General features: G+C 39.0%; 3 protein-coding genes across 5 annotated transcripts in view; 2 read left to right on the forward strand and 1 right to left on the reverse strand.

Moving 5' to 3' along the window:
- LOC106742710 (lachesin-like) overlaps window positions 1-3,530 on the forward strand; it is a 51,756-nt gene extending 48,226 nt beyond the window's left edge. For 2 of the 3 annotated variants that reach the window (XM_014615907.1, XM_014615905.1), the window contains exons 8-9: window positions 732-902; window positions 2,408-3,530. In XM_014615907.1, the coding sequence (XP_014471393.1) occupies window positions 732-902; window positions 2,408-2,769 (533 nt within the window). In that variant the 3' untranslated portion in view covers window positions 2,770-3,530. The remainder of the gene's footprint in view (window positions 1-731; window positions 903-2,407) is intronic. The other variant, XR_001374289.1, reaches the window with a different exon arrangement.
- A 1,735-nt stretch (window positions 3,531-5,265) lies between these two features.
- LOC106742794 (chaoptin-like) lies at window positions 5,266-10,790 on the forward strand. Its single transcript, XM_014616074.1, has 4 exons — window positions 5,266-5,522; window positions 6,542-6,898; window positions 7,162-7,576; window positions 10,620-10,790. Exons 1-3 carry the CDS (start codon window positions 5,314-5,316, stop codon window positions 7,532-7,534), a joined length of 939 nt encoding a protein of 312 aa, XP_014471560.1. The 5' UTR covers window positions 5,266-5,313; the 3' UTR covers window positions 7,535-7,576; window positions 10,620-10,790.
- On the reverse strand, window positions 7,542-15,576 carry LOC106742793 (APOBEC1 complementation factor-like). The gene is made up of 6 exons (XM_014616073.1): window positions 15,229-15,576; window positions 11,642-12,235; window positions 10,721-10,895; window positions 9,950-10,266; window positions 9,264-9,387; window positions 7,542-8,958 (listed from the first exon to the last, which is right to left on the reverse strand). Exons 1-6 carry the CDS (start codon window positions 15,319-15,321, stop codon window positions 8,870-8,872), a joined length of 1,392 nt encoding a protein of 463 aa, XP_014471559.1. The 5' UTR covers window positions 15,322-15,576; the 3' UTR covers window positions 7,542-8,869.
- Between the last annotated feature and the right edge of the window lie 929 nt (window positions 15,577-16,505).

Raw genomic sequence — 16,505 nt, forward strand, 5'->3', positions numbered from 1 at the left:
GCTTCAGTAGCACAAACAATGCATTTTTTTTTACCTCTTGGATGACTTTCATCTTTTTCAACATGAAAAGGAAAGTGTCTAGCTGTCAAACGTAAAGTATTAGAAAATCGAATATTAATTACAGATTTTCACTTCGAATCATGCTTTTCAATACTTTTTAAAAATGATATTTTTAATTAGTCATGGTTTGAAGTCGAAAGATGGATTTAGAAGATTTCTTACTTTGAATGCTACTGCTACATTTATTTTATTCTCAATCAAATTCTTATCTCCAACGATGAGCAAAGAACAAAGGAAAAATTTTCGGATTTTACTAGGTGGCTATAAAATAATCGAACGCAATCTTAAAATTTTTGCACTGAAAATATCAGAATATAAAATAAAATATCTCGAAAAGTATTCATTTTTCGATGATTTTACCCTGGCTACTTTTATACACAGAATAAACAGAGGAATCGATTTATGTTAAAAAAAAAAACTATATGGTTCTACTTAGGAAAATGAAGTTGATTTTGAAACTAACCTTGAATTATTGACTACACAATGAAATTAAAGCCACCAATTTATCTCCCACTCCAAACCTTAACAACTTTTGTCCGAACCGTTTTTGCTTCAATTGCTTCGTTTTTAAGATATTCCACTGTTTCCATACTTATAGTAAATCCTGTACGCATCGATAGACAGGCAAAGTAGTCTCGCGATAGAATGATTTCCGAAGATATCCACTTCAGGAGTCAAACTGCTGGAGGACGAGAAGCACGATATATCGGAAGTAACGATCAACGACTATGCGTATCAGTTGAATCTCACCGTCAGACGTCTCGACCGATCTGACTTCGGTACCTACACGTGTACTGCCGAGAACGCTTACGGTAGAGCGGATGGCACCATAAGGCTACAAGGTACGGTAACGACCGATAACACACCACGAATCTCTCATATGCGGCAGAAGTAATCGCGAATTCATCACCTCGTCGAATTCACTCGTCGGAAAGTGAAGCAACGCCCGATTTTTCGCGAAATTCGTAAACACGATGCGAAGCTGCGCTGCGCGCAAAGGCTTCAACAGCGAGAACCGACCTATAACTTATAAGGCGCGCTTTTTACTCCTTATTCTAAATCTACAATAGATGTAAACCTAATAGTAAATCTTTATTCTTTTGTTCTAAATATTCAATTTTAACGTAATTTCTAGCAAAAAGCGTTCCCAGCACTATCAGACGCCGCAATTCCTAAGATTTAAACGTTATTATAACATTTAGCAACGCGAGAAACGCCTTCAGTCAAAAATTGCATTATATTTTATTACTTAGAGCGAAAGGTTATATATCCATCTGTTGTGGAGATCTATTTAAGGAGGTTATAAGATTCAGCATCGTCTTTTCAGTAACGCGTCAAAGGGGTCATTTTTAAATTTAGTATCCACGCAAAATTACTGTGATATATTATTTGATTTTCTATTCATTTTTGAAATATTCAACAAAATTAAAAGAGGGGATCAAATATTCCCGTGTTTCTCTACATAGTGCAAGTTCCATCGAATTCTTATCAAACTCATTTTATCTTACAACTTCCTTAACCCTTTTAGGACGAGGTTTTTTTAAAGAAAAGTTTTTACTCGAAATGATTTTATTGTGCTAAAAATTAGTTTTTGAATGATAAACCTCAAAACAATCAATAATATAGCGCTCGTCATTATATTCTTTGTATTTGAATCTAGACCTTTTGTTCGCTATTTTTTTTGCTCTAGTAGTACAAACAATGCATTTTTTTACCTGTCGGATGATTTTCATCTTTTTCAATATGAGAAGAAAAGTGTCTAGGTATCAAACGTAAAGAATTAGATAATCCGAGGTCTGTTAATTACAGATTTTCGCTGCGAACTATGTTTCTCAATATTTTCTCGATATTTCAATTAGTTGTAGTTTGAAGTCAGAAAATGATGGATTTGAGGATTTCTTATTTTGAATATTACTAGTACTTTTATTCTATTCTCGATTAAATTCTCATCTTTTTCCAACGATGACAATGAACAAAGAAAAAATTTTCGAATTTTACTGAATGACTAAAAAATAAGCGAACGTGATCCTAAAATTCGAAAATCGCAAGTATATCATGATAATAAAAAATCAGAAGTGGGTCATGATATGTATCAAAGTATAGAACCTGAAATCTTGGTTAAAACTTCACCACTGGAAAATATTAATCGATTCTCGAAATATTCGAGTTATTGAATATACTGTGCACAAACATAGATATTAAATATAGTTACTAAATGTAGCACGTCCTGAATCGATTAAAATGAACCGTACGAATTACGAATCGCGCCCGCCCCTCCCTCCGGCCCATTCTACATTACTAGATAATAACCCGAATCGTTTCCGTACCCGCGAAATTGAACTTACAGAGCTGCACTTGCCGCGACCCACGGTGACCTCCACAAGCAATACGGAGGTGATCGAGAAGCACACCTGGCGAAAGCAAACGGAGAAGAAAGGGAAGAAGTATTCGTACGTGGTGGATAAGCCGGACTCGGAGTTGAAGAACGTCGGCCACACGACGCCGATGTCCAGGAGAAACGTGTCCTCGCCGTCGAACGTCACGAACAAATCGAGGATGTCCGTGTTTCCGGCGCCGGCACCGGCGCCGGCACACTCGGCGCCCACGCAGTCGGGCGGTCAGAACGGCGTTAGATCATCGCACGACTCGCGACTGCGTTGCGTCGGTCTCGCCCTGGCGGTCCTGGTGATCTTAGCTCGTAGCGATTGAGACAGCCGACGGAGGTTTTCCGTGTGAGAAGTGCGAGAATCGTTCCGGGAATCGCGAAATTAGACTGTTCTCAGCATGATCTCGTTCGCCGACAGGTACATGCATGCACATGGATGAATTTACGTTCACGATTCTCTCTTGTATCGAAATAATGCTTCCCTTCCCTGTATTTTTGTCTAGATTTGTCTACGAGAACGTATGACGAAGGAAGCGCGAAACACATATCGAGAGAGCTTCGGTACTTCGCTGTAAATAAACGAAACATTTTTATGACAATAAATGTAGCCGCGTATATACCGGAAGTAGATTACGTCGTTAAAAGTGCGCACTCGCAATTGTCATGATTAACCAGTACGTATTATTCACGGGAACTACGCTTGTTTGGCGAAACTCAATTTTTCATTGGATTACTGCCGGTGAAAAAAAATGTGGCGACGCGCGATTTCGGTTGCAGCGGGAGGCAACGTACATACACACACACACATACAAATACACACACGCACACACATATACGCACGCAACACAATATTTGTACATTTTCTAGTGAGACAGACAAGTCGCGGAGAACACGAGTTCGCGAAAGTCTCGAGTTTTGATTTGTTCGTGTAATTATCGCGCGATTAATCGGTAAGCGTAGGTTATACATCGATTAGAATAAATCAAGAAGGGTCCATGTACCAAAGCCGACTGAAATGGATTCGTTCGTTCTCTAGGAGCCAGGCAGTATCTATGTCTAACGAGAGTTGTGGCATTCGTGTATATATGTATGACAATAAATGTTGTTTCTACTATCGCGCAAACTCGTCGTTCCACCTTCTTCGCGATTAATTATACAGAGTGCCTCAACGCTCCTTCTCTCCTTCGGACAAAGTCTTCCCTCGGATGTAATGTAACATTTTTAAGCCTTCCCCCTTTCTCCTATTGATATAAAACGTATTATATCGCGCGCGACTATTATCGGCAGTTCGCTAATGAACAGTGACACATAGTAAGATAGTATTGTCATTATTGTCAACACACACCGGAAACTGCCTGATATTAAGGTATTAGAAAATCAATAGAAAACATCTCGTAAAAATCTGGAACATGCGTAATCTCGAAATTTAAGAAATGGGAGAAATAAGATCACATTCCGAAAAATCACAATCTTGAAAATTTAAACCAGACAATCTCCTGAAATACAACTTTCCCATAATAGTGAATGTATGCAATTATACGGAAAAGTCACGATTCCGAAAATACCGCGGTAATTTTCCGAAATATCGGAAGAAATTATAACTTTATGAGATTTATTTTCTTCCAAATAGGTATGTTATGATACTACTGATATAATATCGATATATCGATATTTACTTTTCAACACCGGATATTTTTTTATTGTTATTTTCTTTCAATATTCCTATACCTATTTTAGTACCATTTTGTTTCGATATTTTTTTTTAGTTTTTTGCTCAGTAGATTTTCAAAATATCTTATATTTTTGCTCCATGAAAATTAGTGTAACATACAACTAATGTTTTAAACCTATCTTTTCTGATGATTTTTGTTACATTACTTTTACGGTTATTTATTGATTGCTGAAGTAAGAGAAAGGCGTCCGGATATTTTTGCAAATGTATGGAGTTGATTACGAGTATCATTTTATGGATATGTTGTTTTATTTTATTTTATTTCCACGTATACCACAATCATTTTTGACGTCACGCAACTTCTCGCTTCTGACGTTATCGAATAAGGACAGTTATAGGATTCGAGGACACAGGAACCTCAACACATCTTTTTTAAGGTTTTTAAATCACAAACCATAGAAAGTCTAGTACAGAAGATAGAAGTATCTTTATACTATAGTATTATTATGCGTAGTCGAAACCCTTAAAAGTAGCTTACAAGACAAACACATTCCCGATTTTTATATTTCCGCTAATTTTAAGTTTTTTAAAATTTCAATACCAGTATCAGTATCGATATTTCTGTTCTTATTGGTATCATCTAATGATAGTGATACTCTTTAATAGATACCCGCTTCAATATTATTATCGTTATTTTCATGACATCACAATGTTTTTACTTCTAATATTTCGAGAGATTATCCTAGTGTTCAGTTTTCGGGATAATTGCATGCTTTCGATATTTCGGGAAAATTGCACTTCGGAAGATTGTTTCGGTACTCAGTTTTCGGAACTTTTCGGGATCTTGTCTTATTTTTTGAATGGATACTTCTGATTACCTCTTTTTGAGTGGATACTTCTTTCAAGAATATGTATGTCTATCAAAATCTGTATTTATTATCTCACACATAATTATTAAGCGTGATTTTATACAATACCAATGTTCGGCTAATTGTGACATAGGAGTTTATAAAAATAAATGCGCAGAACTTCCAGTTAGCGAATTACATAGGCGGGTGGTTATCGGGTCGTTATCATCGACAAGAGGAAGAAGCCGCGAGGATGTGCCCGCCCACGTGCCGTTCACTAGCCGCACGAGAAGCGTCGTAGATGCTTAGTTGGTCGTACGGCTTCGTCGCGGGTGGATTCAACGACGATGAAGCGCTTACTACTAATTTGCACCCTTTGCGTTCTCCTCGAGGTCGCCTCCTCGGAGTCACCGTGCACGTTAATTACATCCAAGCGCGCGAACACCATCACATTCCGATGCACCCAATTAACGACCCTGCAAAAGTACTTGAACAAAGCGACAAGCAACACGACGAGCATTGTGATTTTCGATTCCAAATTGCCTAACATAGCCGGGTAAGTGAAAAATCGAAGGATCCTACGGAAAACGTTGAGAAACCAGTCTCTCGGAGAGAATAATAAAAGATTGTGTAATAATTATGTTATAGAAAAATTAGATTAGAATAATCGCATACGGACGTACAACGTAACGATAGGATATTTTAAATGACCATAATTTAAATTTCAAATTATAAAGGCTCCGATGGAAGGTCAATTGTCAATATTGGGCCGTAAGAAGCAATTAAGATAAAAAAGATTTAGCATAAATATCTGAAAGCTCGGATGACTGAGCACGAAAAAGACGCGAGTTAGAGAGAGAGAGAGAGAGAGAGAAAGAGGTAGAAAAAGTAAATTACGAACAATTGTTAATATTGGATCGTAAGAAACACAACAAGGATGTTTTTTAGTGTCATTTAATATTAATATCAAATTCTTAATATGATGATATATGAGAGGGTAAAAATTCGTATAAGCCAAACGTACCGGAATAAACAAACGCGGTGACACTTTTCCACGGCTAATTTACCCTCTTACAATCATATTAATAATTTAACATTATTATTATTATTATTATCACCCGGTAAACGGTAACATAATGTTAATGTTATAATCCCCCATTTAATAATGTAAATGCAATATAATACGTGTGTTATGTAACAGTTACATTGTTAAGTAGGAAATTATGACATTGATGTTATTGATAGTTGGTGTTTACTGGATAATATTAAATGGCACTAGAACGTCTGTATTGTGCTTTTTATTGACAATATTTTCAATAATATTTTACAACACTTACTATAATTACAATATTTTAAATAAATTATCAATATTTGCCCGATATTGACAATTGTAAATAATCTTTTTTCTACCTCTCTCTCCAAGATATCTTACGTCTTTTTCTTGCTCAACCACCTGAGCTTTCAAATATTTATGCTAATTTGTTTTAAGCGGAATTCGCGTTATGTACGCTCTTGTGCCAACACGAGGACATATTATCTTCATGTTGTTACTTTGTGATCTTCTTTTTGCCAAAGGCATAGTTTCGCGAGATTCGGCGCGACCTTAGTGATCCTAGATCTGCACGATTCGGGCATCGAGTCGTGCGATGCTATGGCATTCATAGGCCTCACGAAGCTGGAAAAACTGATGCTCTGGGGCAATAAACTGACTCTCGTGCCGGGGGATTGGTTCGTGAACACGCGCTCCCTGAAGACCTTGGATTTATCGTTCAACTTCATCTGGAAAATCGACTACACAGTCTTTCAAATGCTTCCTTATTTAGAGAACTTCTACTTTGACTACAACCAGCTCCACTATATCGACTACAATATGTTCGCCTACCTGGGTAATCTGAAGAATGTGAAATTCAGCAAGAACCCGTGGAACTGGGCGTAAGTTGCTTTATTATTAACTACGGCCAGTCCGACTTCGAAGTTTTACTTTTATACGAGCGTTCTGCGTGCCGCCAATCCCGCGAAATTTATTTTAACAAAAACGTCCAACTTTCCTCCCTTTTTCCCCCGTTTTAAGCGCATAAATCGATAGTTCTGATAAAATGAGATAAACGGCTCTTCGTGGACGTCCTATTTGTCCGAGGTTGCGCTGTGTCGTATGCCAAAAAATGCAAACGCGCGCACTGTGCTTCTCTCTTCAGGTACCGCGCTCGCCTGACGTGGCAATTGGAGAATCAGAAGGTCGAGGCGCCGGACGTGTGGGAGGATTGGAACTGGATGAACGTCGTCATCAAGGACTGCATCGAGAGCGGCCGGGGCGAGCTGCCGAGCGACAAGGTCCTCGACTGCGTCGTGGACAAGCTGCTGGCTTTCACGTACGAGACGTTCAACGAGCAGGAGAAGAGCAGCGCTACCGGTTGCGGCGAACAGGCTAGGAGACTGGTACGTTGCATGAGACCCACCAACGTCACCGGCAACAGCGATTACGAGACGGTGCGAAGGATCCTCGAGGATTATTCCGCCATCTTGCCGCCGATGGAAAGGGCGCTCAGTCCCTTCCCGTTGAAACGATAAACGGCGCGCTCTGGCTACACCTTCTCAGGGACTTCTCTTCAGGTAACCTCGAGACATGTCGCCTTATTAGATTAATTTATGATACCGAAACTCTCGCAGAACTTGAGGATGTATTGCACATAACTCAAAATAATGAAATAATCATGAAGAAATTGCAAATTGATCTATTATTGCATTTAAATGTGACAACAGTTTGACAAAAGTTTGACGATAATTCAGAGCCTGGATCGAAAGTTATTCCACTGTAAAGGAGGTTGTAAAGTGAAATAAGTTTGATAACAATTCGATGAAAATACTAATGGGTATTAATAGGCTGTAACTAATCCTTAATCGGCTTAATCGACACTTCTATGTAGGAACTTTCGATAGATAAATAAAAGAGAATCATTTAAATGTATTTCATGCACAACTTGAGTTTTCCTACAAAATACGGCTGAGGTGGAAAGAAGATAAAAGTCGAGATTATAAAATTTCATGAAAATAACTTGTTTAATATCAATTGTTTATACGTTAACGATTATATATGGAAATTTACAAAACGAACGTGATACAATTCGATTAGTACAAAGTAGCGCGCTATTCGTACGTTTCACAGTTAGAACGAAAATTCCGCAGTCGTTACTTCATTTAAATCAAACGTTGAAATTTAATCTTATTGCTGCTCGTACATGAAAGAACATCTCTAAAAGCGCATATCACTTGTGATAAACGTATCCGTTAAATACACATTAATTTAAATAAAATAACAATTCGCAACACAAACACTTTGATCGTCCATTGACGGTAACAAACGAAAAGTTTTACAAAATCTTTCAGTGTGCATGAAACTGACAAGTATCAGACTTTCTATTAAGTTAATATCATCATATATAAATAGAAATATCTCCGAAACATAGAGAACTCATAGTATCAATAAATGTTTCAAAGCAATCATCGACGCAAATGATCGTAAATATCGTGTGTTTGAATGGCATTTCTCATATAGATTAAAAATTTCATCGAATGTTACAATTTTGTTTTTTTTTATAAGTTCAAAGTTGAATAAATCAATGTTAAATACATCTTTGGCACCTGTTCGAAATTTGTCATTGTCACTGAGTCGAAGTTTAAAATCAGTTTCTTAACCCCGAAAGATTTCATTAAAATACAACTAATAATCACTAATTAATTCAATTCAGTTAAAAATCAAACAATAGCAATAGGGAAGCACATTCGAGCCTTCGCGTGCGACCACACCGGCAGGTTTTACACGCGCCAGCGATGGCTGATTAAAAAAGGAAGTAAATACGAACGACCGCAAATCTGGTCGTAAATTTAATTTTGCACTATTCCCGGCTACCAAGTAATCGGCACAGCAATCATAGGATTAACGCCCATTGTTGGCTGGATGTAATGGTCGGACGGTTGCTCCGCTCGGAAAATACCTGAAAAACAGAATTAAAGTGCGACGCATTATGTGCCACGGGAGATAAAAATATTTCGCGAGACGAGCGAAGCGCAAATAAAATTTCGCGGTGAACGGACTTGTTGATTATCGCGTCGGAAGTATAAATTTTATAAATATTTCAAATATCGGGCGCAGAAATGTGCGCGAGCGCTCCCTCCCGCCCTGCCCGCCCGCTGTATTAATCCGTGCGAAAACATTTTGTCAAAATCCTTTGATTTAACGCGCAAATAGAGAAGAAAATAATCACGAGCTTTTAATGCAACGAAAAGCTGGAATACGCACCGCCATTTGTGCCCGTCAAGTAGTGGTACATTTTCACTGACGCCGCGCTGATAGCTTTGTGCTTCGTCGTCATCGGCTCCCCTTGAAACTCGAATAGCATCGTCTGCTCCTTGTAGGTGGTTATCTAAAATCGCGCGACGGAAGAACGGAGTGTCATCGTCTAAAGGCCATTGTACAATAACGCCAAGTGTACGGTGAGACGTAAGCAGTAAGCTAATTGGCTAATTGAATTATTAAACGTAGTTTACAATGGGCAGTACGAGTATATTTATAAGAAGTAAGAATAAGAAACTGATCAATCATATTCGAATGTAAGCGGAATAATCGACTATGATTGGTTAATTTCTTACTCTTACTTTTTATAAATATACTTTTATTGTTCATTATAGACCATGTTTTAAATACCGTCTACAATAGCCGTAAAATATGCAGTAAGACGTAAGCTAATTAACCGACCACGGTCAACTTATTTTTGGAAGGTATGAATCCAATTGATCAATTATTTTACTGTTTATGTCTTACTACATACTTTACGACTATTGTATACGGCTTTTTACAGTTCAAGAATAACAGACTAGCCTATTATTTACGTCTTATTGCATATTTTACGCTGTTATAAAACGGCCTTAACACGATGAGTGACACAGGAACATAGCGGGACAGGCGAATTGCAAATTCATACTTACTTTGACCATATATTTCGTCGCGTTCTGTATCGGCACGCAGTTGAAGACGCACACCGCGTTGTACCGTTCCCTGATGAGGTTTTGCAAGATTTTCATCTGCACCAGATGAACCCCTTCGTCTTCGTTCACCTTTGCATGCGCCTTCGCCCCGCTCTTCTTGCACTGAGCCTGCCTGAGATGCGATTTCACCTCACTTGATACGCTCGAATTGGCCACGGCCTCGCGAATGTGCTTTTGCCTATCTATAAGCTTAGATGCTCCGATAGGCTTCGCCCAGCGCACCTCCCAGCCTTCTTTCTCGACCACGCTGTTCGGCTCTGAAATAAATACGCGTGCACTAGGGAATTAAATCCGGGATCGATACAAACACGCGCGTGTAATGAAGTCCTTATTGTCGGGGCCGGAGATGAATCAATGGCATTAATTCAATATGTTTCGATTTGTAATAAAAAAAAAAAAAAAGGGAAAAAAACAAACGTGACGGGGGAAATAATTTTATTAAAAATCGTCATCGAAAATATTTCATAAAAAAGAATTTATCGAAAAATAATTTCCAGACTAATTTCGAGCGGTGCGCGTTATTAAAAATCGCGAAATACCAGGGACCGCGCAATTTGACATGTATTCATTAATTTCTCCCACTGACTGCTCTATGTCTTTCCTTTTTTAGGACTCGTCGCACGTCCGCCGAAGTCGTCGCGCGTCACGTCGTCCACTGTGTTAACGTTCGGCTTCGCTCCGACTCTGATTGACGCCGCTCGCAATACTCACTCTGCATTATGTCCATTACGGTCTGCGCGGCTTCGCGATTCTCGTAGTGAATAAAGGCGAAGTGATTGATCTTCTTAAGCTTCAGTATTGGCACATTCGTGTGCCTGTGAAAAATCTCCCTCACCTTTTGCTGCGACATTTCAAGCGTGAGATTCCTCACGAACAGGGCCGTCACCTATTTGGATGCGTAATATTGAATTAGTACGAGACCGTCTCTACGCGATCTCGCCGTTTGCGCGCGCCAGGTATTCGGTACACTGTCGATTTTACAAAATACCTCTACTTTGTTACACCATGCGCGTTTCCACTCGAAATGGAGGTTTCTCCGGATTAAATGCTTTTTTCCGGAGAAGAACTGTTTTTTGCCAGTGACACATGCGAGTGTACTCTTCGATTAAAAATAGTCCATTTGTTTAACGCGTAAAGAACGAATTTTTTTTACATAAAAATTATTTCACACTCGACATTATTGTTAAAACTCCGAGGAGTTACGTTCGTATGTTAGAAAAAAACGTGTACTTTTTTTTTTCAACGGTCGGGCAAAAGAGCGATTAATAAATATGCATCGAACAGGGCGGGGCGGATGCAGGGTTTTATGTTTTTCATTTTTCCTGATTCGTTGTTGTGTGTTTCTGCAATTACGCGGAGCGCGAGATACGTGCTCCAATTTACTCAAACCTCCATTTCGGTAATACGAGTGTGCGTATATTTGTCGGAACATAGTAGTATCATAGTATCATATTCTCATTTCTTCTCCCTCATCGGCCATTACTCAAATATCATCCAATTCTCGCTGCATAACGAACCAACGAGACACCGTCGAATCGCGAAACGACCGGAGCGAAAAAATTCGCGGACTCGATTGAAAGGCGGAGAGAACCGGTAAATCGCGCAAAAGGGCGACGGGATCGCGAACATCACCGTTTTCATGATGTCCTCGTCGATGGGGTCGCCGGGCTCCGGGTCCGCCCAGTCGACGGCGATCTCGTGGTCCCACAGCATCACCTTTCCCGGTATCAGCTTACGCCGGGCCATGGCGGCCGCCCGGTGGTCCTTGAACTCGACAAAGATGAAGCCGCGGTTGAGGCTGCGATCGTGCGCGCTCGGGTACAGGTAGATGTCGACGATGCCGTCCAAGATCTTGGTCAGTTCCGACATGAACTCCTCCTTGCTCTTAGTCTTGGGCACGCCGCCGAAGAAGAGCCGGCAGTTATCCATGGACTTGACCACGCCGATGCGATGCCCCGGCCGGAGTTCGTGGCCGTCGAGGACCGAGCAGGCCTTCCGCGCGATCCTCGGCTCCTCGTACAGAGCGAACGCGTAGCCGCGCGTCGACCCGGAGAAGTCCAGCATCAGCCGCAGCTCCAGCAGCCGGCCGACCTTCTCCAGCACCGGCATCAGCTCATCCTCGTAGCAGTCGCGCGGCAACCGGCCCAGGAACACCTCTGCGCCCTTGCAGCGTTGACGCTGACCGCGCGCCACCTCCGGTGCCGTTAGTCGCCGTTGGCCGTTCTCCTGCGGGGAAGGATTATCGGGTATTTTCTCTTCCCTCCTTCTTGCTTTCTTTCTCTCTCCGCTCCTCTTTATTTGTAAGCGACCGGTATAATAGGATCACCGGGGAGCTGGGAATTTTGAATTCGAAATTGTGAGAGGAAAAAAGAGAGCTTTTTCTCACCGACGTCGACTTTCGCCGCGCGGATTCCCCCGCGTCGTATTCCTTTTGCACGCGAACGGGATGGCAAAGAGAAAGGGGCGAGGGGGGGGGGGGGNAAGGAACAAAAAATTTTTCACCCACGCGGACTTTCGAGACCTTGTACACCGGGCAATGGGGGGGATGATCATATTTCCTTGCGTGGAACTGGGATTGTAGATAAAGGAATTAGGACACATTTGACATCTTCAGGACGAAAACGTCATAAAACCATTTTCGAACGATTCTTTTATCGGTGACATTAATTTGCACGGGTGCACAGCTGCGCTTTTAATTAATAACAGCAAGGTGAACGTTTTTAACATATCCAGAAAAGTGAGATTGGATTTGACTCCATGCTCTATTTTGTTGATTTTTCATGTAATTCATGTTCAAGAAGAAATAGAAAATGACATGAAACATTCCTTAACTCGGGAATAATCATCTCAGGTCATTTAGACCCCAATTAAAAGTCGCTTTTATTAACAAAATATAACATATTATCGATTGTACTATGATTTATTATTATTTAAGGAGATATAAATATTATTCGCTATTTTTTGAAAAAAATGAGGAGAAACTAAAAAAAATCATTTAAGAAACGGAACAAGTACATCAAGTGTTTGTGATCATTTATGTAAAGAAAAAAAAAATAAAGTAAATATTCCCAGATTAAGAAGAGAAACAGCATGTCCCGAGTCGAAATGTTGATGCTACTCTGACGCTCTTAAAAATGAGGTCTGTTCGTTTTCGCTGCACTGGTGAACTAGTGCAATAGGTTGAAGTGAGAAAACATATACTTGTCTCGCTTCAATTTATAGCACTAGTTCAGCGGTACTGCGAAAACGAAGACCCATGATTTCATAACGTCTAAAATCGGGACATAAGATGTCTTTAACCGCTTGAGTCCCAAGCAGCGCGATCGCGCTGTTGAGATTTTATGTCGAGAAAACCCAGCACATTTCGAGCATTGTGAACAACTGACGGTGCGTTACCGATTGTCGAAGTCGCAAGCTCAGATTTATTGACGCAAGTACATCACACAGCTCCTTTTAATGTAAATAGTACATTTTACAATATGTAGAATAATACTATAATAATGCAATAATACATTCCAAAATAAAAATTTTTATTTCATTGTTATCTTCTCAATAATTTTTATCGAACAAAACTCGAAATATTTATAAATTTACAGTACGCATATGTAATAATACAGATGTATTTTATAAAATAACGAATTACAAATTAACAATATTTTTGTGTTATGGACAAACAATTTAAATGGAGAGTAACACTTACGGAAGCATACGTCCGATCACTTTGCAAACTGCAATAAATATGACGGAGCGATGAGAAAAAGACGAGAATCACGTTACCTAACACATACAAGAAGCGCTATTGCGCCGCTTGGTTTTCTCGACATAAAATAAAACAAGCGCTATCGCGCTGCTTGTGTCTTTTCGTACTCATTTAATAAAAGCGCGGTTGCACTGTTTGGGATTCTTCGACAGTGTTTTTTCAATACCCCCCAGGACTCAAACGGTTAAGATATCTTGAAGACATTTTTAAAATGTCTTAGTTACAGGCGCCTTCAAAAACGTCCAGTAACGTCTTATGTCCCGATTTTAGACGTTATATTGTTTGGGTTATATCTATTTAGCCTACAGACTAATAAAGATCTTTAGCGATACTAACATTTTTTTAAATTTCTCTTTTGAACCTTTATTTCTACAAATTGAATTTTAATGCTATCTGCAGCAACCTATCTTGACGCTGAAACAATGAAAACGAAAATTTAAAACATCAAGGTCAAAGTAAGGGTTATATTAGAATTGAAATTGAACCTATTTTGCTTAGTTTTTACTATATTGCAGAATTAAAGGTTTAACATAGTGCCAAAATTTCGACTCGAGATATACATGCTGTAAACAAACAAGTCATGGGATCGCACCCGAACTCCAATCTTGTAGTTAAAGGGTTAACTTTTCATCCTGAAGATTATATATTGCACAGGCGTAATTTACTATCAATCATTCGTCCTACGCATCGCACGGCGAAAAATGTGTGCGTCTTCTCCGCGAACGTTGACTCGCGGAACGCTCACTACCTGTGCCCAATGTTACACGTTCACCTTCTTGACTATACATTTGCAGTATAAACGATGCAACTTGTGCACCTTGAATATTTCCGTCATTTTAAATAATTTCACACAGAGGAAGCCCCGTGCACCCGAGTCCGCGATACATTCTCCATAAATTTCTTTCTCCCGGCGTTCCCAGAATCACGTTTAATTCCTTTGTAACTTCGTCTCGTCTATTGTCGAGTGGGTAACAAACGTAGTTCGCGATAAAAAGAATTCCTTTTTATTTACCGAAACTCACCGTTTCACCTTAACGAGCGCCGAGATCGGCCACAAAGAACATTTGTACCACCGAGATCATCGGAGAAAGAAGACATATTAGCTAAGTAACGGTGACGTTACGTCAATGTTATTATTCCGTCAATGTGTATATTATACAATATAATTTCCCGTTGAACGATATAAATGTTATATGTTCAGATAGCAATAAGAAGTTTTGAGATATTGTTAAGACATTTGTTTAGAATTATAAAACATCTAAAGGACGTTTTTGAGATATTTTGTTTAGACATACGTGTTGCTTGAATACGACATGTATTACACTACATTTGCATTGTTGAGTTGAAAATTTAATTTAGTGGGACAATTTAATATATGATATATAACATTGAAGTAATGTTACTATTATTTGGTGTTTGCCGAGATGCTAATAAGAAGCAGAACATTTCATCACTCTACCTGCACGAGCTCGTAGTGCGTACGTTGCAGCATCTCCAGGAGTCGCAGGGTACGTCGACACTCGCCGGTGAGATTGTCCGCATCATCACCCATCGTCACCGTGTATTCGTGGCTTACTGACCCGTCACTCGAAGAAGCATAGCGGGTTGCGTCGACTGCAGTCAGACGAGCACAGCGAAATAAAGGGAAATGGGGCCTCGTCCGTTTCCAGGAAAGTGCCCGGACGGAGTACTGAGAATTTCGATGCTTATCGTTCCAAGAAGTTCGACGGTTTCGGTGGTTCAATTTTGCACGTGTTTTTGAATTTTTAAATTTTGCATTTGCGAAACTACTCGCTTCGTATCTAATGTTTTTATTATTATTATTAATCATATGGAATATAAAAGACTTTAGAGTTTTTATCGTTATTCTATATTCTCTATTTTGAAAGTAGGCGAATATTCGCTGAATAATTTTGATACAAATATGCAAATTAGGTGATTATGTGTATATGTTGGAATTGTTTCGTTTAAATAGTAAAATATTCTTTTGTAGTAAAATACGGCAGGATATTACAATACGGAAAAAAAATTGGTTGAATTAACATGAGAATAAACGAACCGAATGCGTTTTGATTGAAGGAATTTCCGGTTTTTATGAATCAAATTTGGTTCTCAAAATCAGGAATTCTATTCCCTTCAACGAAAATACGTTTGTTTCGTTCATTGTTACGTTAATTAAACTAATCTTTTTTCTCCATGCGCAAACGCGCATTATTACATGAAAAAATAAAATTAAACTTATTTTCAAGATTACATAAATAACGCGACGCTAATTAATAGAAAAGAATATTATGTTTGAGAAATGTATATATTGATATATATTTAAACTTAATGTAAACATATTTTCACGAAATCATGTGGATATGATTTGCACAAAATTCCGGTTGTAGATTCTTCCTTTTTAATTTTTCTCATCGTGTATATTTTTTAGAAAAAGAGAAAGGTAGATGTCAGTGCTTGCTGGAGAAATATTAGCTGATGGTAAATTCCAGTCGGTAATAGATGTGGAATTTTATGAAAATCGCATGTACAATTACACGTTCAATTACACAATTAAACGTTTCATTCACGTCGTGAATCTATAATTTATAATAATGTGTAATACTTTATATTGTAATATCTATCCAAGGGCATAAATTCTCGTATATATATATATGTAAAATATTAAAATATATGTAACATTAAGTGTGTCAGTGGCATAGTAAAATTCATCGAGCGCGAGCGGAGTATGGTAGA

The sequence above is a fragment of the Dinoponera quadriceps genome, unplaced genomic scaffold (genome assembly GCF_001313825.1).
Source record: "Dinoponera quadriceps isolate SergipeBrazil2010 unplaced genomic scaffold, ASM131382v1 scaffold589, whole genome shotgun sequence".
Classification (NCBI taxonomy): Eukaryota; Metazoa; Arthropoda; class Insecta; order Hymenoptera; family Formicidae; genus Dinoponera; species Dinoponera quadriceps.